We start from the raw sequence: 24,565 nt of genomic DNA on the forward strand, positions 1-24,565 counted from the left end.
CTCACGCTGCCTTCTTCCACCAAACTGGCCCCAATTTCTTCTGAGAATTTTTCTTATTTTCTGAACCTTTTCTCCACCCTGTGGTCCGCTTCATCCCACCTGCCCAGAGGCCTTTTCCATGGGGAAGGCGCCACCTCCAACCCTCCACTCCCCTTTCCATCCTGACAATTCCAGATGAAAGTACGAGCAGACTCCAAATGGTCAAGTTCATGGAAGGACATAAGATGGGCACTTTTCCAGAACTTACTTTCTCAGAGCAAAAGCAGGGAGAGACATGGTGGAGATGATACAGGGTAAAAGAGACGAGGTGTCACCTCCAGGGGGATCCAGGCTGGGGCAGAGTATAGCACACCAGAGGCTCAGGCCACGGGACTGTGGTTTGCTCCACCCACTGGGCTGAGCTCAGGGACAGTCAAACCCACGTGTGGCTTTTCGAGGAAAGAGAAGGCTGCTTTCGGAACAGAGTGCAGAAAGCTTCCGCAGTTATGAGAACTCCCCGGGACATCTCCCGGGCAAGGCGAGCAGGTGAGGCTCCAGGAGGGCGGGGCTATCACCTTCCTGACAGGTGGTGGGTTTCCTTTCCAGGTTGTCAGAATCCACGTCTGAAATGCTGCAGTGCACTTTCCACCGGTTCCTTTTCTCATCTTGTGAAAGAATCCTTGTGCAAACTCCTTCTCTCATTTTCACCTATTTCCAAGAAAAAAATCTCCTTTACAGCCTTCATAACCAAGGACAGCTATTTTCACATGGGAACCCCACATGCCTGGCTCCATGTTAAACTCCTTTGACACATAATCTCATTTAAACTCACAACATCCCTGTGGGGACTTGCCATCCCCACGTTACAGATGGGAAATTGGAAGCTCTGAGAAGATAAATCGTTTTTTTCAAGGTCACAGCAATACATGTGAGCACAGGCTCTCGGTGAGGGCTCTGTCTGAGCAACACCCTCTTCATTAGCATCCCAAGTATCATCAACCAAGTCAGCCACTGCGTCACCAGAAATCTGACTGGTTTCGCAAGATTTCCATGGTCTAGACATTTATTGGAATAACAATACATCCATCATTCATAGCGCTCCATGTTCAAGGCGCGTTTCCATTTTCTCAGGGGAACTTCGTGTCCCTGGGAATTAGACAAGCCAGACATTCTTCTACAGTTTTACAGACAAGAAAACCAAGGCTCAAAGAGGAAAGGTGACTTGGCCATGGTCACATGGCTAGAAACAGAATTCTTTTCCTGTCTTATGCTGCCTCTTCAATAAATAAAGGAACAAAATGAATAAATAAGCTGTCAAGGAAACCCTGAGGAATCCTCTCCTGAGCATGTGGCCAGAGGGGCTTCACTTATCAGGCTGGTACCCAGGAGCTTCTTGGCAGAGTGGCAGGGGCCATGGGTGGTTCCCTGGGCCAGAAGGCCTGTTTTCAAAATTCCACAGAGAAATTCAGGGCCAAGAGGTAGCTTGGGAAGGCATGCCCTTCTTTGCAGCATCCTGTCTGGGGACTGTCAACGGCCTTTATTTGAAGACAGATTTCAAATGGATAGTGGGGATGCAGGGCCCACACCTACCCCTCTGGACCTCAGAGATGGGCAGTTCTCCAAGGATGATCCCACAGACCGATGCTAGAACTATTAGCCCTTGCAGTGAGCAGGAAGCTCACTGGGAAGATTTGTTCCAGAGTCGATTTCCTCCCAGCACTGAGTTGGACAGGGTCTGAAATGTCACCCCCAGGGCCAGCTTGGATAACATCCAGCACAGAGACCCTCTAAAGACTGAGTCCTTATTTTGCAGATGGGGAAACTGAAGCCCTCTGAGAGGTGACTGGCCCAGGATCACATGACTGAACACCAAGCATGCAGGATCCCAGCCCAGGGCCCTGACCTCTGGGTCTGTGGCTAGACATGAGCAGCAAGCACAGGTGCAAGTCCCAGCCCTGTCTCTCTGGTGATCTCCTGAGTTGGTGCCCAAGCCCAGAGGTCACCTGAAGGCTGGTGCTCTGACCAGTCCAGACACCTCCCTGTGGGGGAGCCTCTCCCTGCCACCACACTAGAGATCACGCTCAGCCTCTGCTCCTGCCTTCTCTCCCCAGGAATGACCCCTCCAGCGAGGCCCTGAAACTCCATTTTCTTAGCACTCCAACCTGCAGGAGGCTCTGATGCCTCACTAGCCTGAAGGAGGCATCAGGGTCTGAGCAGACTGCAACCTGGCAGCCTCACTACGACTCCAGAACCCCGAGGTTCCCCTGAGCACAGAACCCTTTACAGCACAGGAAGGAGTCCCAAGGAGGGGAGGTCTTTGTCCCGCCCTTATGCTGCTAGAGTCTGCAGGGCCCCATTGAGCTGAACAGGCCAATGCCATCCTCGTGCCCTGCACTACTCCAGCGAGACAGTCTCCTCCTGTCCAGGGCTGGCCCCGATAGGCTTGCAGAAAAATGCCCAGCCTGGCCTGCCTGATCCGGGCAGAGGCACAGGCATGACTGAAACCAAAAGCCGCCCTGAGCCCAGGTCACTCATTCGAGTGCAGGCTGGAGATCAGCGGCAAGGTGACCATGTCTGAGTCAAAGCAGCCCAGGGGACCCCCTGAGGCTGCCACACAGTCCAGAGGGGCAAGGTCATGGATAAAACTCCAGTCAGCTGTTCCCAGGTCACCACAGCTGGTCAAGCCCAGGAGTGGCCATTCCTCAGGCAGTTGGTTCCACTGTCCGGCGGGGCCATCCGAGGGAGCCACGGTCACTCCTGGAGGATCCTGTTTCACATAGCCCTTGGCCAAGGCTGGCGGAGGCCAGTCTGCCTCGGCATCCAGGCACGTCCTGAACTGGGGGCCAAGACTGTCTGTCAAGGGCGCCTCTTCCTCCAGGCCACCTGCTGTGGCTGCGTTCTCTTCTGTGCATTTGGTCTGTTTCAGGTAGCCCTGGAATGCCACCACGGCTGGGTCTTCCTCCTCAGGCACCTCAGGCCTCAGGAGACTGACAGGGCCCAAGGCAGAGCCGTCCTGTGCATCCCCTGGCTGCCCCTCAGAGCTGTGAACAAGGCCAATGCCACTGTCATCCTGGCTGGCTTTCTCCACCTGCTGCTCCCAGGTGGGCCCCCTGCCAGGGCACAGGCAGGGCTCCTGCAAGCAGATCCCACTGTCTGTGCTACTGCTGCTGCCACTACTGCAGCTGTCCTGTAGCTCTGTGGGGACCTCCGTTCCCAGAGCCCCACAGGCCTGGGGGTGGGGAGTAGGGAGAAGAAACTGGGGCTCTTCAGTCTGCAGGGATGGCTTGGCACTGCCAAAGCCACTGTCTGTGCTGCCATGCAGGTCTGAGTTCCTTAGCTCTGGGGACACCTTCGGGAAGGCCTCCTCATCAAGCAGGTAGAGGATGTCTTGCATCTCTGGGCAGGGAGGCTGGTTGACAGGGCCAATGGGGCTGGGCTTCTCGAAGACCTGGGAGGAGAGGACAGAGTGAGATTGGTTGGGGCCACCTGCCGGAGCCCTCCCCAGAGCCACAAGGAAAGCCAGAGGCCCAGGAAGGGAGCATCAACAGAAGGGGACCACAAGGCCTGGATGACACTGCAGGGCGCTCTTTGGAATCAGCTTTTCTCCTGAGGCATTCTCTGCCCAGGCCAGATGCACAAGAAGCTGCAATTCTTGACGCCAGTTGGAAAGGGAGGCCAGGCGGAATGGGAGCCTGCAGGGAACCCCCAGCCCCCAGGCGGCTCCACCCTCTGGGCTTCTCAAACCTGACAGCAGGCTGCACCCACCCATCTAGAAGTGTGCTTCAAACTTCCTGACCATGACCTCAAATAAGATGCAAATATTACAAGACAACCTGTTCCTATAACTCATATAGAAGCAAATGGAAGCAGCTTCACAAAATAATACCTACTCCCTGGGCGCCGCGACGGATCCGTCTAGTCTACTCTATCCCATCCCACCCATTTTTAGAAAAATTTCTGTGTGTGAAACATCAAATTAATCTCTCCACTTTCTGAGTTGTGATCTCCACAAACAGGGTGGCTACTGTGTGGGGTGGTGGAATAAGTGAAGAACTAGCAGCCAAAGACCTGCTCCCCATCAATGGCCAAGGGTCCCAGGGAAGTCATTTGACCCCTCTCTCTGGCTCTCCTCTGCCCTAGCTGCAGTTGTGTTCTTTCTGTCCCAGAACAAACATCTCAGGGCCTTTGCACATGTTAATACTTCTGCTTGGAATACTCTTCTGTCTGCACTTTGCATCGCTGGGTCCCCTCATCATTCAGGTCTCAGCTTGGATGTCACCTCTTCATCAAGCCCTTCCCAGCCATGCTTTCCACATTAGCCTTGTTTACTTCTTCCTAGTACTTAGTTCCTGGAAATTATACACACTCATTCACTCCCCATTCCCCAAAGAACCTAAGTTCTGTGAAGGCCAGAACTAGTCTTTTTGCCACTCTGTCCCCAGAGCCTGAATTGAGCTGGCACAAGTAGACACTCATAGGTTTGTTGACTGACTTACTGACTCACCATCACACAACTGCCCTCACTTCCTTAGTACACAATGATGCAAATGTAACTCTCACTGGCTGAGTCTCTATTATAGTCTCTTTTACTTTAAAACCATTGCTTAGTGTTAAAGACGTACACTCAGGAGCCAGACTTCCCAAGTTCAAAACCCAGCTCTGCCTCCTATAAACTTTGTCAGTTGAACCAAAATACTTATCTTCTCTGTGCTTTGGTTCCTCATCTGCAGAGTGAAAACAATAACGGCACATGCCTACTTGTGTCATTAAGGCGTGTAGTCATACCAAGAAGAAACTCAGGAAATATGTGCTCAATTGAATTTCATCCTCCAGTAATTTTTCAAGGGAAGTATTTTGACCTCTATTTCTTAGAGGAGAAAACTGAAGCTCAGAGAAGTTAAATGGCTTTCCCAAAGTCACACAGCAGTGAATAGCAAACCTGAAATTTATACTCAATTGTCCTGTGAGATCCCCTGATTTCCAATCAAACTTCCCTGGATGGACAGTTGAAAGAGCAGATCAAGCCAGCTAATGAACAGGGACAAACGAGAGAATGTGAAAGTGCTCTCAGCATGATACATTAGTGATGACTCGGATTATTAGGGGAAGGAAATTGGGCTGTATTTAACCCAAGGAGGAAAAAACCCTCCAGGACAAGTGAATTCTGTGATCAAATGTAGAGAAGGAACAAAACCCCAGAAATTTCTTGTCATCTCTGCTGCTCGGATGTTATTTCCCTGCTTTGGACTAAGCTCACAGTTTACATATTGGTTGTAATCAAGTCCCTTGGGACCAGAGGCCACATGAATCAGCTCCTTCCCAGACAGAACCGGGCATGTGACAGATGTTCAGTAACCAGCTCAAGCACCACCTCACACATTCTAGATGCCTCTCCTGACCCCTAAGTAGAATCTCCCATCCTGGGTCTCAGGACCACCCTCCTCCCACCCCAACTTTCTTCTGGCCATCTTGTCCCAGTCTCCCAGTGCATTCCTAAGCTACCACCCTAGCTCCAGGCCCTGTCTTGAGTATATGCTCAGAGCATGGGACACAGGCCGAGGAGCTGACTCTTCCAGGGACAGAGAAAGGATGATGAGTAGACACTTCAGCTGGACACAAGGAGATACTATAAAACCCCCGAGGGCTGTGTGCCTGCCCCAGTCTCCTCCTCATATCTGTCTACCCAGGGTACGAGAGCCTGGGATCCCTCTGGGGTTTTCCACCGCCAATGTGAGCTTCCCTGGGGCTCCTGCCTCCCTGCCCAAGCTGGGTCCTTTGGCACACAGCAAGGCCAGCTCAGGGGGCGGTTGTGGTGACCCTCCATGCAGCCTGAGCCCAGGTGGGGGTGGGCTGAACTTCGGAACTGCTGCACAGTTCTTACACGATAACTTTTGGAGGCTGACATGCCACTCCCAGATGTGGCCCAGATGTGGCCCACTGGGAGAGGTGGGAGGTCCTAGCCTCCTTCAAGAATCTTCCTCTCCACTGTCACCTCTCTACTCTGCCCCCTCCCTCTCTGACAGCTTGAGCCCATCTTTCTTCCTGTCTTGTTGGGCGTCATTGCTCTTGGCCACTATGTGTAGGAAGATGGGCTCCTTTCATGACTTTTCCTGGCTGTACAAATCTGTGCATGGAACAATCTCTCTGTCCTCACTTCTAAAATGAGGATAGTAACTGGTACTAATGTAGAGGGGCTGGTCAATGGCCAATTATTAATAGAAATGACAAGACTTGTGGTCACTGGGGTTTGTGATTGCTCAGCATGTACCTGTGGTATCTGGGCTACTAGACGACAGTGTTCTCAGGACAGGGTTTTGTGTTTACTTCCTCCCTCTGTCCCCATAGTGCTTGATGAGAGTGCCCATGATAATGTCAGGGCTGAAAGCCGAGGTTAGCCAAGGGAATGGACAGCCTGGGAGGGAGGGAGCTCCGGAGAGCCTGGGAAATGGAGCAATGGCCTCCCTGTGAGACTCACCAGGACCGAAGGCAGCTTCCTCCGGCGCCGCACATACAGCTGGAGGGTCAGACAGTAGACCAGGGCTCCACAGAGCAGCAGGACACAGGAGAAGAAGATGCTGAGGTTGGTTGCAGTGAAATCTGCAGGCAGACAGATGCATTAGTAGCCTGGCACCATGGGGCACTAAGGGACAGTCCCCAGAGGTCCCTTGGCCACTCTGAGGAACTACTCAGTGAGTGACCCAGGCCACCCCTACAGGCAACTTCTTAGCCATAGTGAATCTCTGCCAGTCTTCCAACCTCTGTGTGGGGTCCCCTCGCTGGGCACACCAATTCTGCTTCCAGCTCTCTGCACCCAAGGCAAACAGAACAATAGGGCAGGATGGCAGAGCAGGCAAGAACAGAGGCTTCTGGGGGCAGCCAGACCTGGGTTCAAATCCCAGCTGCACCACTTGCTAGCTGTTGGACTGTAGACACAGTACTTAATCTCTCTGAGCCTCAGTTTGTTCATCTACAAAATGAGAAAAAATTATACCTTATAATATGGTTGTAAAGTATAATCTTGTCCCAAGAATTTTACTTACTTCATCAGGCCCTTCTAACAACCTGGGGAGATAAATATTATCATCACCCCCATTTCACAGATTAGGATACTGAGGCTCAGAGAAGCCAAGTCACTTGCCCAAGGTTACAAGCTAAGACCAGAACAAAACTATTTCTTCTAAAAAATTTCTCTCATTCTCTCTCTGTCTCTCTGATACTTGGTATTGAACCTAAGGGCACTTTACCACTGAGTCACATCCCCAGGGTCTCACTAAGTTGCTTAGGGCCATGCTAAGTTGCTGAAACCTCCCTCGAACTTGCAATCCTGCGTTGGCCTCCTGAGTTTCTGGGATGACAGGCATGTGCCACCACACCTGGCCTTAAAAATCTTTTAACCCTGCCTGATGCATCCTTGGTGCCTTAGTCTGCCCTGGCACTTCAATGACGATGAGTTGTTGAGTGTTCTTCATACAACAGGCCCTACTGTGAAGTAGAGTCACTGCCGTCTTTGCTGGGCAGGGCACACTCTGCCCCCTAGCCAGATGGCAGGATCTTAGTGGGCAGGACTTGGCTCCACACTGACATCTCTCCCCCACTACTGCTGACTTTAGCAGCTCTTCCCAGGAGACAGCTCAGTTCTGCTTCCTCTCAGGGGAGAGAGAGGGGGCAAGGAGAAGCCCTCTGTACCCCAGCTCTGAGGAAGGACAGTACAGACTGTAACAAACAGGAACTAGCACAGCTGACTGGGAGGTGGAGGGTGTGGGGGGTCCTGAGGCGGTTCCTGGAAAGCACAGCTGTATGTAAGTGGCAGGACCCCGGAATCAGGGGACTTGGTTCTATGGGCCCACCCCTTCCTTGAAAGTTGTCTTCATGGAGCTTTTCTAATATGGGACAACAGGACCTCTCTGATGGGCTGTGCAGGGATAACTGGCTACACAGGGCAGGGCCAGTACAGTGCCTGGCACCAGCAGCCTGAGTGAGGCTTTATGGATTGTGCCAGCCCTTCCAGGCCTTCTCCACCCGGATGCCAATCTGGGCCCACTCACACTGCTTGGTGAGGACGATGCACTGCTCCTCCGACCAGACCCCTCTGTTCGTCCGGGAGGCCACAGATGGCCTCACTATGACACAGAACTTTCCCACCTCTCCTGAGGCTGTGAGGTTGAAGTTTTCATGATTGACCTTCTTCGTTCTCAACTGGAACCAAAACAAGAACAACAATGAACAAAATCCTCTTATGCCATGGTACCTAAAAGAGCTGGAGGCCCCCCTTTTTGGTGTGTGATACAGAGGATGGAGCCAGGCCTCCTGCATGCTAGGCGAGTGCTCTACCACTGAGCCCCAAATATCCCTGACCCTGGAGGGGCCTTCGAGAACCCCTTCAGTCTATTCCTAAGATAATCAATTGTGATTATCAGTGCAGCCCAGCATCTCTGCAATTACCACAACCAATTTTGCATTAATAGAGAAAAGGGAGTCTTTTCTAGAAGCTGAGGATCTCTCTAGAAGGAACCTGAATCAATTGTGGTGAAGAGGAAAGAGGATGGATTTTGCCCATTCCAGATTTCCCACCCGCAGGGGTGCCCTTGGAAAGTTCCACAGCCTCATCTGTAAAATGAAATAAAGTACCCACGCCGAGGGCGTCAGAAACAAGATCCATCACATGTTTTGAGAGCTGCTGACACCTGGCAGGCAGTGCCTTCCCCGTAGGAGTGTGTGTTTGAGGGCTGAGATCATTTCAACTCCTTCCTCAGTACCCAGGTTCTTTCTACTCTGCACAAAGGTGATTCTAGCCCAGGGGACAGGGAAGCCTTGGGGACCCCGTACCGGAAAGTTTTCTGGCACCTTGCGGATGGCAATCTCATACTGGCGGAAGTGACTGAAGATGTTTTCATACGTATCACCTTCAGGGGCCATCTGGGGCCTGGGGGGCTGGATTGTCCCAAGAATGGAGTCCTCGTGCACCTCTAGCTTCACGCTTCCAACCGTCAGTGTCACTGAATGGGGAAGGGACAAAGCCATGAGGCTGAGGCATGGAGAGGGCCTGGAGATCCCACCCATGACTTTCCTCCAGGGTCAAGTTTACCTCCCCCAAAACCTAGGCCACAGGTTTCCAATCCCACAGAACATGTAAACTTCTTGGGAAATGTTTGAAATACAGATGCCCTAGGCCCTCTACAGACATAGGGAACCTGAATTTTGCAGGCTGGACCCTGGAAATACACACACACACACACACACACACACACACAATTATATATGTACACATAAATGTACATATATACATATGTATTATACATATGTATATATATTTGTTTGTTTATTTTTAACTGAGAATTTAACCCAGGGTGCTTTACTGCTGAGCTATATCCCCAACCCTTTTTATTATTTTTTAAAATTTTGAGACAGGGTCTCACTAAGTTCCTTGGGCCCCTCTGAGTTATTGAGGCTGGCCTTGAACTTACAATCCTCCTGTCTCAGCCTCCCAAGATGCTGGGATTACAGGCATGCGCCACCTTGTCTGGCTAGAAATATATTTTTAAAAACACTCCCTAGAAAATGTTTCTGCAGCTGGCTGAGCACTGGTATGTGAGCAGGCATTTGGGAGCCTTCTAGACCATCGACTCCAACCGGAATCCTGCAGAGCAGGACTTGCACACAGACCAAGCTCTGTCCCAATTTGTGGAATAGAAGAATTCCACTGGGCTTGAGGCTTCATCATTTCTGTTACCTTCCAGGGAGACTTTCCTGCTCCAAACGATGACCCCTGGGAATTCTCCCCTACGGGTGGGAGGACCAAATACGCCCACTGCTCGAGGTGGGTGCTAATGGATTAGCTTCCTTTCCCCAAACTCCACAAGTTCACAGGCCTGGCCCTCATGACTCAGCGGCTCCAGTACACCCAAGACCTCCCTTCTGTAGGATAAATAACTCCAGTTCCCTTTTAAATCTCAGAAAACTTGGCTATTTTCATCTAACCTCTCCAAAGACCTGACTCAGGCCTGTTTGGGTAACTAGTTCCCGGCTAGAAGGTCTGATGACGGGGGAGATATGGGAACAGAAAGAAAAGCCTTAGGCTAGAATTTCTGGCTGGAAAGGAGCCAAAGCCGTGCACTAGTTCCAGGGGGAAGTAAAGCACCTTCATCCACAGAAAAGCGGGTTTGGGTGATAGTCCAATTGGAGTGCCGCCTGCCATCCACTGCCCGGACCTTGGCCCGGTAACCGTTGTTGTGGTACAGGTCCAGGGTGGCTGCGGTGAGATCACAGAACTCCAGGGCACCCCTACAGCTGGTGACGTTTTCCCAGGGCTGTCTTCCGTACCTGAAGAGACATCAGGGTAGGCACTAGGGCAGGAACTATGCTCAAGTCTACTCCTTTAAGAGGGCATCCAGAGGTCTGGGCAGAGAGCTTCCATCATGGAAGAAAGGGGAACACGCTCGGGATATTTCCTATAGTTCAGGGCATCTAATTGCAAGGGGTCTCTCATGGTTTTGGGACCTCATATCAGCTTCTCTGTGGTGTAGAAGACTCAACAGAGGGAATAGGAGTAGCTCAAGTGCTAAACCTCCAGAAAGACCTTCGGGCCCTGTCCCTCAGCCTTCTTTCTAACTTCTCCCAGCTACATTTGCAGACACACGGTTTCCCTGTTCTCCAATAATACTGTGGAGGCTTTCCCCGCAAGACGGAGAAACCTGGTGGGGGAAAGCCAATCTTGGCCTTCTCACACCAGAGATCCCAGCATGCTGCTTAGTATACATGGGGATGTCAGCTGGGTAGGTATGTTTCAGGGTCCCCTGTGTGTTGCCTCCATAACGAGGCAGGCACCTTCCTGTGAAAGGGGAGCAGATGGAGACCAACTGGCCCATCCCTCACCACCCTTCTCCTCCCTCCATCCTCCCCTTTTCTTACTTCAGGAGTGCCACTTCATAGTAGGTGCTTTCGGTCTGATTAGGGATGGGTGTCCAGTGGAGGATATGCTGGAAAAATTCTGCTTCAAACCACACAGATGGAGGGCTAGGCAGTTCCGTTCCTGGGGAGAAGAGATGTCAATAACTTGTAGAATCCATCCCCTGGGACTAGGAGGACCCAAATCACTCCCTACAGGAAGAAGCAGTCCCATCATAGCACCAGAAAAGCAGAAAAGCCATGGCTAAATTTTTGCTTTGTCAAGAAGTACATTTGAATTAAAAAAAAAAAAAAGTGGGGAGCTGGAGGTGTGCCTAGCATGTGTGAGGCACTGGGTTTGATTCTCAGCACCAAATACAAATAAATGAATTTTTAAAAGTCCATCAATGTCTAAAAAAAATAAAAAATAAAAAAAGTAGGTGGGTGAGTTTTTGAGTGGGGAGGGGCTATTGATCCCCCACACCATCAATCTCAACCTCTTCTATTTCTACTTCCAGGGGGTGATGGTGACAAGAATTAGAATTCATTTGCTGGGTTCTCTGCAGTAAGCTGAGCACTGTGCTAAGTGTTTTGCTATGTTCCATGTCACATCAGCACTGCATGGAGAACATTTATTGCCCCCATTTTACTAAAGAAGAAATGGAAGCTCAGAGAGGGTAAGTGACTTTCTCAAGGCCAATGGAGCTGGTAAGAGGCAGAGTGTGAACTTGCCCCCAGATGTGTCTGATTCCAGAGCTAGGGTTGGGTCCTGCACTGTTGGTGACCAGAAGCTCAGTGGTGGATGAGAAGACAGAGCTGGGTCCCACACAGCCCAGGGGAAAAGACAGGGGGAGGCCTGAGGCATGTCAGCAGCAAGCTCAGATGAGCTAGTTTCTGGCTCTGCCTGAACACTGTCTTTGCTCCAGTATCATCCTAAGGCCTGTCCCCCACCCCTACACCTGGTCCCCACCCAATCCCAGTCCAAGGCCACTTTTCTGGCTACACAGACATCTTACTTATTGACATCTGTCTGGGCAGATGGTCTCTTGGGCCACTCAAACTGAGGGCTGGTTCCATTCCCTGAATCCTAGAAGGGCTTCACCTATAGTCAGATACCCATCTGAGGCTAGGTGAGGACAGCCAAGAGTCAGCCCTTGTTTTAGACTGTGCTGAGGACCTCTCCTCAGAGAACTAGCACCTCTGGATCTAAGGTGAGATTTGATACACATCCTCTCAGCCCCAACACACCATTCACCACAGGCAGCACTGGTTCCAGGAACCTCAAACTAGCCCTTGCCAGTGTGGTGCTAAGCACAAAGTACAGTGAAGGTCAATAGCAAGTGGGTTCCCCTAGGGCGTCTCCTTTGACAGTGGCTCTGCCCCGACTTGCCCAGTTCTCTAACTTCTCAACATCTCTCAAATCTTGCTTTCTTTCTGACTCTGCCATTTTCATTTAGAAAATATACCCCCACTCACACACACACACACACATATGGGGTCTAGCTAAACTGCCTCGGCTAACCTTGAACTTTTGATCCTCTTGCCTCAGACCTTCCTGTCTCTTACTTCCTTTCAATTACTGTCTTTGAGCATTAATTCTGTTTCGTTGCAAAACATTAGATGGAAAGTGAAAAACGCAGCAAGTCTTTGCAGGGTTTGGGCTGCATATCCCCACCTCAGCCCCCGATCATGTGAAAGTGTTTTACTTTGTATTTTGACATCATGTGGAAGATATTTGGGTCCCTGCTCTCCTTGCATCTGCTTTTGGTCCCTCCAACTCTGGGCCCTTCCATTCTCTCTTTCTGGGGCTTCTTGGTTGCAGAAACTCAGACTGAGTTAAGAGATAGGGGTAAGGCAGGAGGGAGGCAGGGAGCAATGGGAGTGAGCTGGAGGGCTGAAGACCATCTCTGATGGTCACATAGGAGTAATCCATAGGGTGGGGAAAGGGCAGAGATGGAGGTGAGACCAGAAGGCAAAGGGAGAGGAGAGTCAGAAGGGGATCAAAATATGAAAATCACTCCCCACGGGAAGAAGCAGTCCCATCATGGCACCAGAAGAGAAGAAAAACCATGACTAAAATTTTGCTTTCTCAAGAAGTGCATTAAAAAAAAAAAAAAGTGGGTGGATGAGTTTTGGAGTGGGGAGGGGCTATTGATCCCCCACACCCCTCAATCTCAATATCTTCCACTTCCACAACAGGTGAGCCTGAGACTCAGTCTTTCCAGAGTGAAGGAGCCCCGGCAGGGACAGGGAGGTTATGAGCATCCCTCTCCGAGAGGGTAGCTAAATCGAGTTCCCTGTGGGAAGCAGAACATAAAGGAGGGCCGAGGACGGATGGGAGTGGGATCTGGCCATCCATACAGCCCAGCGGGGCAGCTGCGAAGAGGTCGAGGCGTTCTTCTACTGACTTAATACTTCTGGAGTTATGTCCGCGACATCTCCCAGTCCCTCTTGGTTTCCCTTGCTTGCCTGAAATCGCATGGTTAGAGCTGGTGATAGCACTGCTCCGGGGACCCGGAGCCTTACCGTGCGCACTGGAGCCAAGGCACAGGCTGAGGAGCGCCGCCAGAGGCACTACCAGGCGCGACAGCATTCTGGGCGCGCCGCATCGTCCGGAGCCGCCTGAATGCCTCCTGCCGCTACTCCGCTGGGCTGAGACTGACGGCTCTAGCCGATCGCCTAGCCCGCGCCCGGGGCTGGGGGGCTGACGTCAGTGAAGGCGGGGCGGGGCCTCTATGCGCCCCGCCCTTTCGGCCCCGTGACGTTCGTTTGACAGTGTTCCGTGCACTAGCCCCGCTGGCGAGAGAGGCAGTGCAAGTCTGTGCAAGTCTGTGCAGAGGCAGAGAAGGCTGCAACCAACTCTGCCCTTCTCCCCATTGGGCTTCCAGCGCCACTGAAACTCTGTGTGTGTGTGTGTGTGTGTGCGCGCGTGTTGGAGTGCAGATGGCCTAAGACAGTTTTGCCCTAAAGGGCAGCACCTGGGTTCAGATCAGCTAATTATATGAGGCTACCAGGCTCAGAATTGTTCCTGTGGCCAAGGTGGCCCTGAAATGGAGAAGCAGACTATTCCAGGTGCTGAATGCAGATGCCTGAGGACACGTGTGATTCTCAGTGTTGCCCTAGGACCTCTGTGCAATCTTCTCAGCTAAACTGACTCTAGAGTAGGTGTTGCCTACCTGACTTATACTTTTGGAGGGGTATCCACGACATCTCCCAGCCCCTTTTGGTTTCACTGGAGTTTCACTGCTGGGGTACCCAGTAACATTGGAGCCAACACTTTTGTGTCACATGACTCAGCTGAGACTGCCCTCCCGGTGTGCTAAAGATGTAAGGGTGTGGGAGAAAAACTTTGTCACATCACTTTTTATTGGAGGGTGAAACTTGCTACATACATGCATATGCTTGCAGTGTGCATATGTGCTTGCACTCACATATGCAGTAGTGAATCTGTCTAGATTTGGATTCATTTGTGATGTTGAGCCTGTACTTGTGGATCTTCTTGCCAGTGTCTATACTGGCTGACCTGGGAACCCTGTTCTTATTCTCAGAGGACATGGGAACAAAAGAAGAAATTTCCAGGCTCAGCCTGGGGTCACCAGGCTCTCTCTGTTCCTGGGATGTTTCCTTGGTAGTATCCAGAGCCCACACTGAAGGCCTATCTGTAGCTTTTGAGAAAGGGGTCCCAACTTGGATAGGTGTGCATGGCACCTGAGTTAATAAGAATGACTTGTGGAGATACCCTGTTGTGGGAGTGAAAGAATTTGAAAGTCTTACCCCATTACAGCTTTTTCTTAAATTATTTTGTTTTATTTTCCCCCAAATTACAGTTTTGATCAGCTCTGTTACCCAGTGGTCTGGACCGAGAGTATTCTAAGTTGGCTGAGGGTAGGAGTTGGGGGTCCCATCTGTGCCTGTGGGTGTACATTGGGACTAGAAATATTTCATTCTTGGTCAGCAGTGGCCAGGGTGCCCCAGCTACCTGGGTAATAGAAAGTGGTATCCACTTAGCCCACCAGGACATATGATCAGTTAAGCCCTCTCTTGGGGTACGTCTCCTGTTACCACACCCTCAGATCAGCCAGGAAGGAGAGCTCCAGTTTTATTTTAAAGTGTAAGAATGGTTTTTGTACTTACTGGTGCTCAGCTGAGAACTTTAGATGACAGATTGCCCAGGAGTACCCAGGCGTGATGCAGGAGGTGTGGCTACCTTCTGAAATGACTTCTTAGTTCCTGTTAACCTTTTTAAGGAAGAGAATGCTGTGGTATTTCTTTCTTATCTTGCCTTTAGTTTTTGTTGAGTGTGAGAATTTGAAAATCTTACTCTGTTACTCTTCTGATCAGGATTCTTCATTCATTCACATGGTCATGTGCACACTTATGACCCAGACATTTGCTGATGCTGGGAATTAACAGGTGATCAAAACCAAGTCTCTTACCCAGGGAGTGATCTAGTTAGAGAGAGAAACAGCAGAGATTTTGATAATCTGTTGTAAGTGTTCTGGGAAAGGAAGTATAGACTAACTTGGGACACAGGGCAGAGACTCTCAATCACACTTACAGAGTGACCCAGTGGATTGTCAGGTGATAGGAAGGGTGCTTCAGACAGGTAAGTGTATGAGGATAGGTATTGGAGATGAGAGAATATGACATTTTTGGAGAGCCCTATAAAATGGGTAAGTTGGCATTTATGTTTTGGAATGTGAAAACTACAGTGTCTGACATAGGTTAACACCTTCCTGAGTGCAGAGCCAGCCTCTGAATGCAGGATATTTCAACATATCTGCCGCCTCATAGAAAGCACCCAGAGTAAGAGTTATATCAAGCATGATTTCTATATCTTAAATTTTTTTTATAAACCTTACTAGTTTGTTTTGTTTCATATTCACTTACTCATTCTCAGTGTTTGGACAAGTCTATCTTGAGGTTTTGGGATTTCTGGTATCCAAAACAGTATTAGGACAGATGATAGAAAGTAATTATAACAGTATCTTGAATTTATTGAGTTCTTAACAGTATATCAAGCACTATGCTATTAAATACTTGTTGTAGCAGAACCTGGCCAGAGGTCTAGCTAGCAATCTCATTTCCTCTTCCTGGGTACATGTGGGGCAACTAGATTTCCCTGTCTCCCTTGAAGTTCGGTGGAATATGTGGCTGAGTTTTAGCCAATGTGAAGTTGAACTGGTGGGTGCCAAGTCCAGCCTGTTTTTTAACTCTGTGCAAGTCTGTCAGCTATCTGGAAGGCCTCCAGTGGAGGACCCCAAGGGAATGGAAGGTCTTGAGTCCCTGAACCACCATTTGAAGGAGAGCTGTGCAAGAAAGACACCTAATCCTCATCAATTTGTTAAACAAGAGGGGGATGAACCCTTGTTGTATCAAGTCACTGAGATTTTGAGATTTTCCTTATAGCAGTTACCGTTGACTATCCGGATTAATCTGCAAACATGGTCTCATTTACTCCTTATAACCACCCAGTGGAATGGAGTTTTGTAGATGGGGAAGTGAGGTCAAGTAAGATCAAGTCACTTGCCCTTATCTCTCAGGACTAAGTGGTAGGACTAAGAGGTCAGTTTGGGTCTGTTTTATTTCAGAGCCCATATTTCTACAATGTTGGTACAGACTCCTTTTCAATCTCTGAAGAGTTCTTTGTGAGAGACTAATTTAAAAAGACTTGAGAGAGAGAGAGAGAGAGAGAGAGAGAGAGAGAAGGAAAGAAAGAGAAGAAGGAGCAGCTTAAGCCTGAGAGAGTGCTGTAGAGGGCAGAGGGATGTGGCAAGCCCAGAAACCTGTGGGCAGAGCTGGGTGGACAGCCTACTCTTGTGACCTCCTGGGAAATTCTTAGAGCAGATTTGGAGCTCTGGAGGTGCCGTTGTTTTCCTTTCAGTCCACTCCATCCAGGACTCCGGGATGATGCTCCTAAATAGGCATCGCTGGAGGGTAAAGTGGGCCTCTGAGTGGGTAGGAAATTGTGATCAAATGTGGTAACAAGCACAACTTTCAGTTTTCTGTCCCTGGACTAGTGATTAGGGAAGTTCCAGGCCTTGTGATCACTGTGTTGGAGCTACATATGATGAAGAGAAACCAGAGGGAACTGACCCTGAGAAGGAGACAGAAAGAAGGAAGCTGCCTGGGGAAGCTTGGTGGTCCTTATGTTGCGGTTGAGGAGAATTTCGAGTGTGAGTGGAAGGGCCTGCTGGGACAGCTGAGCCAACTCCAGCCAGGCCCCATGGGACTTCTGGTGGCCATCTACAGAACCCAATTGATGTCCGCATCCTTTCATCCTCTACCTGACTCCCTGAGTCTAAAAGAGCTCAGAAGTGACAGTGGCTCAGGCTTGAATAAGGAGTTGCTTGCACTTCAGTTGGGTGGGTGACAGACATCCGTAGGGGGGCTCTGACCAGGAGAGGGACCCCACAGATTTGCATCCTCAGATCATGGGGATAAGTTGCCAAGATGACTCACCTAGTTAGTGGCAGAGCTAAAACCCTAGTCTCCAGATTGAGGTTCAGCCCTGCCTGCCACGCCACGGCAGCTAAGTTTGTGGAGCTATGAAGAGGGTGTGGGGTTGTTTTGCCCATCAGCTTAGAGGAAAGGGAGACGAAGACTGACCCCCTGTGCTAACTCCCTGAGCCAGTAGAGAGGGGACCTGAGAACCCTCTTCCCCCAGCAGTCTGCCCAGGATACTGCTCTCGGCCAGTGCCCAAGGTGGAGGAGCCATGAGCCTTGGAAACAGGAAACCTGGTTCTAGCTCCAGCTTGGCCACTGCCAGCTGTGTGTGTGTGTCCTTAGGCCATTGTCTTTTATCAGTCATTGGCAAGGTTGGAACCTTTATAACCTTGCTGGGCTCTTGGAAGGCCAGAGGCAAATGTGTTCTGACAACTGATAAAGGCTTCTGTAGTGAGGGAGTTAGTCAGGAGAAGTTCCAGGAGGAAGAGTAGCGTGCTGACCAGAAGAGCCAGTTCCTTTCTCCATTGCCAGGATTTGTTTGGCGTCTCTCCAGGCTGTGTGATGAGCTGAGCTCCATGGCACCAGCCTAGAGCAAAGGGGGCCTTTGACTGCTCTTGGGACAACTCCTTCTACCAGAGCAATTTTTAAGAAAATTATCTTGGCAGGAAGGACTTGGACCTAGCCCACTATCATTTATAAACTTGAGAGGCCAGAGATGACTGACACAAGGTAGAAATATCCTGGGTCATTTAAACAGAGAGCAGTGTCTTCCTTCTATAGCCCAGATGGCCTTGACTTCCCCAGTTGTTAAGGGTGTCATTTCCTCTTGCTTCTAAAATAATAACAGTCTGAGCTCCATCCCACAAATGCAAGAAGTCCATCTGTTCTTGGGTTTCCTTCTCAGAGCTGTGCTGGTGGGCTTGTATCTCATCTCTTCCTATTCAATGATGGTGGCCTCTGGGTGCCGGCTGCTTGCTTCAAGTATGGACACAGACAGGCCCATCACGTTTTAAAATGCTATTGGAGGCTTATATATAACTCTGTACCCCCAGAATTCTGGCATCCTCCCTGGGAGGACTGCTCATCTGTCTCCCCGCACTGTTCTAAAGTACCTACAAGTTTATCATTTACAACTGCTTCCAGAAGTAGACTCTCAGAGTATCCATTGGTTCACCCCAGTCTGCAAACCTTGCTGAGTGCCTGGTGGTCTCTGTGGTGGGAGAGGCCAGCTAACACCCTGCTTTTGGACATCTCCAGGCCTTTCTGAATACCTTTTAGCCCACAGAGAGAAGGAGCCTTTCTTCACTGGACAAAAGCCGCACCCCACCCCCACCCCCCGCCCTCCTCCTCTTCCTTCTTTTCTGTTGCACTTGAGGTGATTCAGGAGAGGAGTACTACCACCCTTTAAGAGAAATTCCCAGCTGCACCATGAAGCTGTAGTCTGGCTCCAGTGGTCCATGCACGTTGGTTGCCTTAGTCTGCTTTCAACCTTAAACCACAATGCCGGTGAGACAGGAGCTGTGTGGCCCAGTTCAGTGGCGTGTGAGGCCCAATCCTGTCTTTTCCCTCAGTGGTTCCTGCACAGAAGGGAAAAGAACAAGTCAGTCTGCTCCTTCTGCCTGTGTCTGGTTCTCTGGTCCTCTGTGAATCCTACCTGGACTAAGAACAATGATTTTTAGGCATGGAACAGCCTAAACTCAGACTTAGAAAACCATTTCTCTGATTTCTAGGGACATGACTCTTCCAAGGAGACAATTGGCATTGCTTAACTAAACCTGTAACACTGCAGTCTGAGGTATCTGCCCAGGACCCACTGTAGATGCCCAGGACCTCTTCCAAACCAAGGGCAACCATCTGTTTATATGGACATGACTGAGAAGGTTCACCTAGGACAGTGGGAAGCTAGTCTCCAGTCTGTAATGCAGAAATTGTTGGTAAACACTTGAATTACAGTGCCTTAGCTCCAAAGATATAAAGTTCTGTGTTCTCCAACACCTCCTGTAATAGTGAGAGTGCTCAATGGCAAGACCTAAGACCGAGGTTCAAAACCCAGTTCTCTCGTTCATGGGCAAGATTTGTATCTCGTCACAATCACCCAGAGGCTACCATCATTCCGTTGTAAATTTCCAAGATTTCAGATTCGTTAGCTGTAAAATGAGCATGATACTACTTCTTCCAACCTGTTGGGTTGCAGAGATGATTAACATGAGCAAATATTTGTTAAGTACCATTGTGCAAGTACAGTAGGATTCAAAAATAAGTCAGATGCTGGAATTATCAGGTTCATGTACTTTGGGGGGCTTTAGACCTGCAGTAAATAATTTTAACATGATATGAGGAGGGCCAGCCAGGATAGACCTGGAAGGTGTCAGTACTACTGTTGTCATTTGCACTATAGATTGTGTCTTCTTTGAGTTCACTGAAACCAAGCATGTCTTGAGCAGCTCACAGTGGAGCTGTCTCCTCCCTGTGCCCTGGTTCCATGAGGTCTCACTGCACCCTTGGAGTCCTGGCATCCTCCCCGGGAGGCCAGCTGATCTGTCTCCCCACACTGTTCCAGCACTCTTTCCAGGACATTTAAAAAGTGCCATCTTTCCTTTTTCACAGAATTAATGACCAATACAAGAAATAGTAACTGGAAGCCAGCCAGGGATGGCAGATCCCTGGGTACTTGCACTTGTGCCCAGTAGATGGGTGCGTGGGAAGGGGACATAGAAGAGGGAAGTGCTACAGTCCCAGGGTGGAGTTGAACTTCTTACAATTTATAAGAAAATGAAAGAGAGGAAGAGCTATCTCAAGACAATGGCAGGTTCACACCTCACCCCCAGATTCACTCTGTGGCGATCTGACCTTTTGGGACATAAGAACAAGTCAGCCCATGTTCTTCTCACCTTCTTTTTCCAAATTCTTAAACAAGCCAACATCTGGGTGATTTTGATGGGGGAGCCCCCAGTGGTGTCTCTGGTAGCCAGTAGCCAATCCCCTTTCTATCTGTACTAACCACTCTTTGGGTTCTACCCCAGTCCCCTCTTCTCAGGACACCCAAGGAACTCAAAGGAAAAAAATCACCAGGACCCATGAAAAGATTAGAAAAATTAGAATTTCCTTCTTTTTCTTTTTTTGGTATCAGGGATTGAACCCGGGGTGCTTAACCACTGAGACACATTCTCAGCCCTTTTTATGATTTTTGGTTTTGGTTGTTGTTTGTTTTGTTTTGTTTTGAGACAGGGTCTGTGCAAGTTGTTTAGGGCCTCACTAAGTTGCTGAGGCTGGCTTGGAACTTGCAATCCTCCTGCCTCAGCCTCCCAAGTTGAAAATTAGAAATGTCTTTGGCAAATTTTTAGAGTTCTTGTATATGATATGGTCATTTTTACACTTCTTAAAAAATGTTCAACTTTTATGGATAAGCAAGTGTTCAAAACCCATAAAAATTCTTTGCTAAGTAAATAAATGCTCAGAAATCTAGAATTTTGATGTGTGGTATGAAGTTTGCAAGAAATGATTCATGTTTAAGATACTTCATGTTTCTACAAATTCACGTTGTTTTTTTCTTTTTTCTTTTCTTTCTTTCTTTTTTTTAAATTATACTAATTCTAAGCCTTGATTTGAAAAACTAAAACCAACAAATGCTCTGAGATTTATGAAATTCTTATGAGTGGTCACTCCTTGTGTCAGCTTTATAAATTGCAGAAGGTTACCATGTGATTACTAGGTTCTTGCTCATCTGCTGGGCCTGGAACATGCTCCTTGTCCACCCACAAATGATGTACTTCTTCCGGTTCTTTGTCCCAGCCTCTTTCTATTGCCCTGTGTTCCTGAGCTTAGGACTTCATTTTTTTCTCCCCAGGGCAATTCTGATCAAGTCACCACATATTAAAGTGTAAGTTAATAACAGTTCTTTGAAGTCCCAATTTGATTACAAAGTCCACAATGGCTACACCTTCCACTCACAGGTGAGAGAGACTCACCTGGCTCCTTCATGGGGATCATAACTAGTGGCTGACAGACAGTGACTGACAGACAGGCAGACAGACAGAGGATTGGAGAACTCTCAGTCCCTCCCCCTTCTCCTCAGGAATATTCTTTGGGAGAGGGGTGGGGGAAGCATTGCTGGGAGCCATCAGCCAAGTAGGTATGACAATCTCCTTGCCAGCTTACTCCCATGCTGTCTAGTGGAAGGACTTCTGAAAGGTGACCTTGCTCAAGGACCAGGGCGGTTTAGCATAATAGGAGATTAGGGTGTTCCCCCTTTAGAATAGGGCGTATCCTGCTGCTGAATTCCTCTTGAGTTCTTAGGGTCAGACAGTATATTTTGGGAGACAGAAGCCCATGTGGAGTGGATTTGGTCAGAGTGTGGATTTGGGCAGAGTGTGGATTTGGGAGAGTGTGGATTTGGGCAGAGTAGTGGATTTGGGCAGAGTAGTGGATTTGGGCAAAGAAGTGGATTTGGGCAAAGAAGTGGATTTGGGCAGAGAATGTGGATTCCCCCAGAACGTGTTTGTAGACGGCCGGTGTGAGTTCAGGAATAAAGAATTGCTGTTTGAATCTACAAGCTGTGTGGAGACTCGTGATTTGTGCCCAGCCAGAGACTGCGGCAAAGCATGGGCACAGGGCTCCTTCCTGCAGCTTGGGCCTAGCCTCTGGCATCTGAATAAATCCTAGAACCCTGATACACTCATAATCTAGCCACTTTTACCCTCACCCTTCCCTTTCTTTATCCTTGATTCCCCTTTTCTTCTTCCCATTTTAATTTCTTTTCTTTCCCTCAAAGAGTGTGGTCATGGAGAAGGTTGATGGGAAGAGGATTGGGGTTAGACCGAGGAGGGAGGTCAAGGCGTATTAGTTTTCTGTGGCTGCTGTAACAAAAATTACAAAATGGGTGATCCAAAAACGATAGTAACTTCTTATCTCACAGTTCTGGAGGTTAGAAGTCCGAAATCAGTTTCACTAGGCCAAAATTAAGGTACTGGCAGAGCTGCACTCCCTCTATGGGCTGTAGGGAAGAATCCATTCCTTGTATCTTCCAGCTTCTGATGGCTGCCAGATTCCTTGTCTTCTCTGTGGAGGTAGGTCAGAACCTGCCTATCCCCGAGGATCCAGAAAATCTCCCCATCTCAATATCCTTAATTTAATCACATCTGAAAAGACCCTGTTTCTATATAAGGTAGGTTCAAGGGGTTCAGATGTGAATACCTCTGGGAATCATTTTTTTATCCAACAAACGAGGCTGGTCAAGTTTCAACAGTCATGTCTGTACTCATTCATTCATGCATTTATTCAACACACATTCTTTGAACATTTTACTCAATGCCAGCAGTGTGGGGGATGCTGAGAATACACTCTGAGCAAAGCAGGGCCCTCATGCAACTTACATTCTAGAAGAGGAAATGGATGTGAATCAAATAGTCACCTGGAGGAAATGCAACTCACAACCAGGTTCAGTGCCAGGAGAGCTGCAATGGGGGCTTTCCCTGGTGAGAAAGGCCTGAGGAAGCTTCTGTGAGGAGGTGTTTTTGAGTTGAAATCTGAGGAATGAGTTGGAGTAACCAGATAAAGAAGGAGGGAAGAAAGTTACAGGAAGCCGAGACAGGTGACAGACTCGGAACAGAATGGCCCTGCCAGGTTGTGCAGGGCTTGGGGTGGCCCAGAGGTGGGAAGTAGGGCTTCCGAGACCCTGAGGGGATCATTATGGAGTGTCTCTTCTGCACCCCCATCCCAGTCTTCACACTTGGCCACCATGCTGCATCCAGGGGCCCTTCCTCCCTGCTCCTAACAGAGGCCCAACTTTCCACTTCCTGCCCAGTGTGGCATGTGGTTTAGCAATGAAACTCTCCTAGCTCTGGGTTGGGACCAGACCTCTATCTAACCTCCAGTCAACAAGAGTTTCTAATAAAAGCCTAAAGCATGGCAGATCTGGTGTTGGAGATTCTGGGTCTGGAGGCAAGGGCAGCAGGTAGAGGGGCACATGAGGTTTAGCAGCACGTCTGCCACTTACTATCTTTGTAATCTTGTGAGAATGACTTCAACTCTTCATGCCCCTATCTCTTTCCAGGAGCACCTAACTCCAGTCACGAAACATTTAATGTGGACACACTGTGCGGCACAGTAGGCCAGTCTTTTTCATTGGAATGGGAACAGAATGCTAAGGTTGACTGTTTCTTCCCCTGGACCCCACCAGCTTCATGGCCTGCAGGGCTTAGTCTAGATTGGGTTCCCAGGGTACGTGGCACCGGTCCCCTATGGGGACCCCACCTCAGGCACAACTCGCCAGGAGATGGCCTTCATTCAGAGGAGATGCATGTCCTAGGAGTGGAGACCCATCTGACCTTCTCTTCCCTCCTGCAGAATACTCAGTACTGTCCAGAGAACCTCCCTTGATGAACATGAGCCATTCTAACCCAGGGTGCTCCAGGTTTGGGAAGTACTATTCTGGCCAACACTTCCCATCTACACCTTTGTTATTGACCACTGCTATTAGATGCCTCTGCTTGACTTTTTTTTTTTTTTTCCAAATGGGTGTGGCTCCAGTGTTTTTCATCAGATTATCCCATGTGAAAAGCCCAAGGAGTCAGACAGCATGCCAATTTACTGGACTGTGTTTGACAAGCCACTGCCTCTCTAGGCCTCAGTGTCCAGAGGAAAGTGAGGGTCTTAATCCCTTCCCTTAATCTTCCTGGGGCTTTTGAGAAAATTTAGCAAGATTCTGTAGCCAAGCCCAGCTTTCACTCCATTGTGGTGCCCAGCTCCAGGTCCAGGGGAGGTGCTGAGCGGGGGAGGTCTTAGTGAGTGCTCATATCTAAGGTGGCTGAGCCTTCCTTACCCATGCTCCCTCCTCTGTTGGCAGTTGTGGGGGCTGGAGGGGTAACCGCCCTGAGTGATCAGGTTTGCTTTTCTTTTCCAACCATAACGGCTTTTGAATATTCAGCTCTCTCCCTGTCCTCTCACCTTTATTGTCTGGGTGGGGGATTTTGTTCAGAGTGTGAAACAGGCTTCTAGATCTCTCTGGCCCTCATAAGTGTGAGGCACTATTCTTGCCCTTGGGTGGCAGAGGCACTTGATGAGCCTGGAGGTGTGGGGCTGCTGCTCTCTGGGTCTGTCATGGTGACTGGCGTCTTGTCGTCTGAGTGTCCAGGCACCCATGGAAAATTCTGGGACTGGATTCTGTGTGGGCTCTGGAGCAAATGGGATGCCTAGTTACTGTACAATCCGGTCCAGCAGGGAAGAGGGGATGGGTAACCTCAGAAATAGCCACAAC

The 24,565-nt window shown here is 49.4% G+C and overlaps 1 protein-coding gene across 1 annotated transcript; it reads right to left on the minus strand.

Annotated features, from left to right (window-relative positions):
- Positions 1-935: 935 nt before the first annotated feature.
- Positions 936-13,506, minus strand: Il10ra (interleukin 10 receptor subunit alpha). Its single transcript, XM_076843724.2, has 7 exons — positions 13,390-13,506; positions 10,888-11,008; positions 10,118-10,299; positions 8,806-8,975; positions 8,025-8,175; positions 6,455-6,576; positions 936-3,427 (listed from the first exon to the last, which is right to left on the minus strand). The coding sequence occupies exons 1-7, from the start codon at positions 13,454-13,456 to the stop codon at positions 2,507-2,509; spliced, it is 1,734 nt and encodes a 577-aa protein (XP_076699839.2). The 5' UTR covers positions 13,457-13,506; the 3' UTR covers positions 936-2,506.
- Positions 13,507-24,565: the final 11,059 nt, after the last annotated feature.

This window comes from Callospermophilus lateralis, chromosome 2, assembly GCF_048772815.1.
Source record: "Callospermophilus lateralis isolate mCalLat2 chromosome 2, mCalLat2.hap1, whole genome shotgun sequence".
Lineage (NCBI taxonomy): Eukaryota > Metazoa > Chordata > Mammalia > Rodentia > Sciuridae > Callospermophilus > Callospermophilus lateralis.

Coding starts and splice junctions, on each gene's coding strand:
- Il10ra (XM_076843724.2), bottom strand. CDS start 13,456: ATGCTGTCGCGCCTGGTAGTGCCTCTGGCGGCGCTCCTCAGCCTGTGC. Junction 8,176..8,805: donor AGGTGCCAGAAAACTTTCCG/GTACGGGGTCCC, acceptor TTTTGGTTCCAG/TTGAGAACGAAGAAGGTCAA. Junction 3,428..6,454: donor GGAAGCTGCCTTCGGTCCTG/GTGAGTCTCACA, acceptor CTCTCCTCCCAG/GTCTTCGAGAAGCCCAGCCC.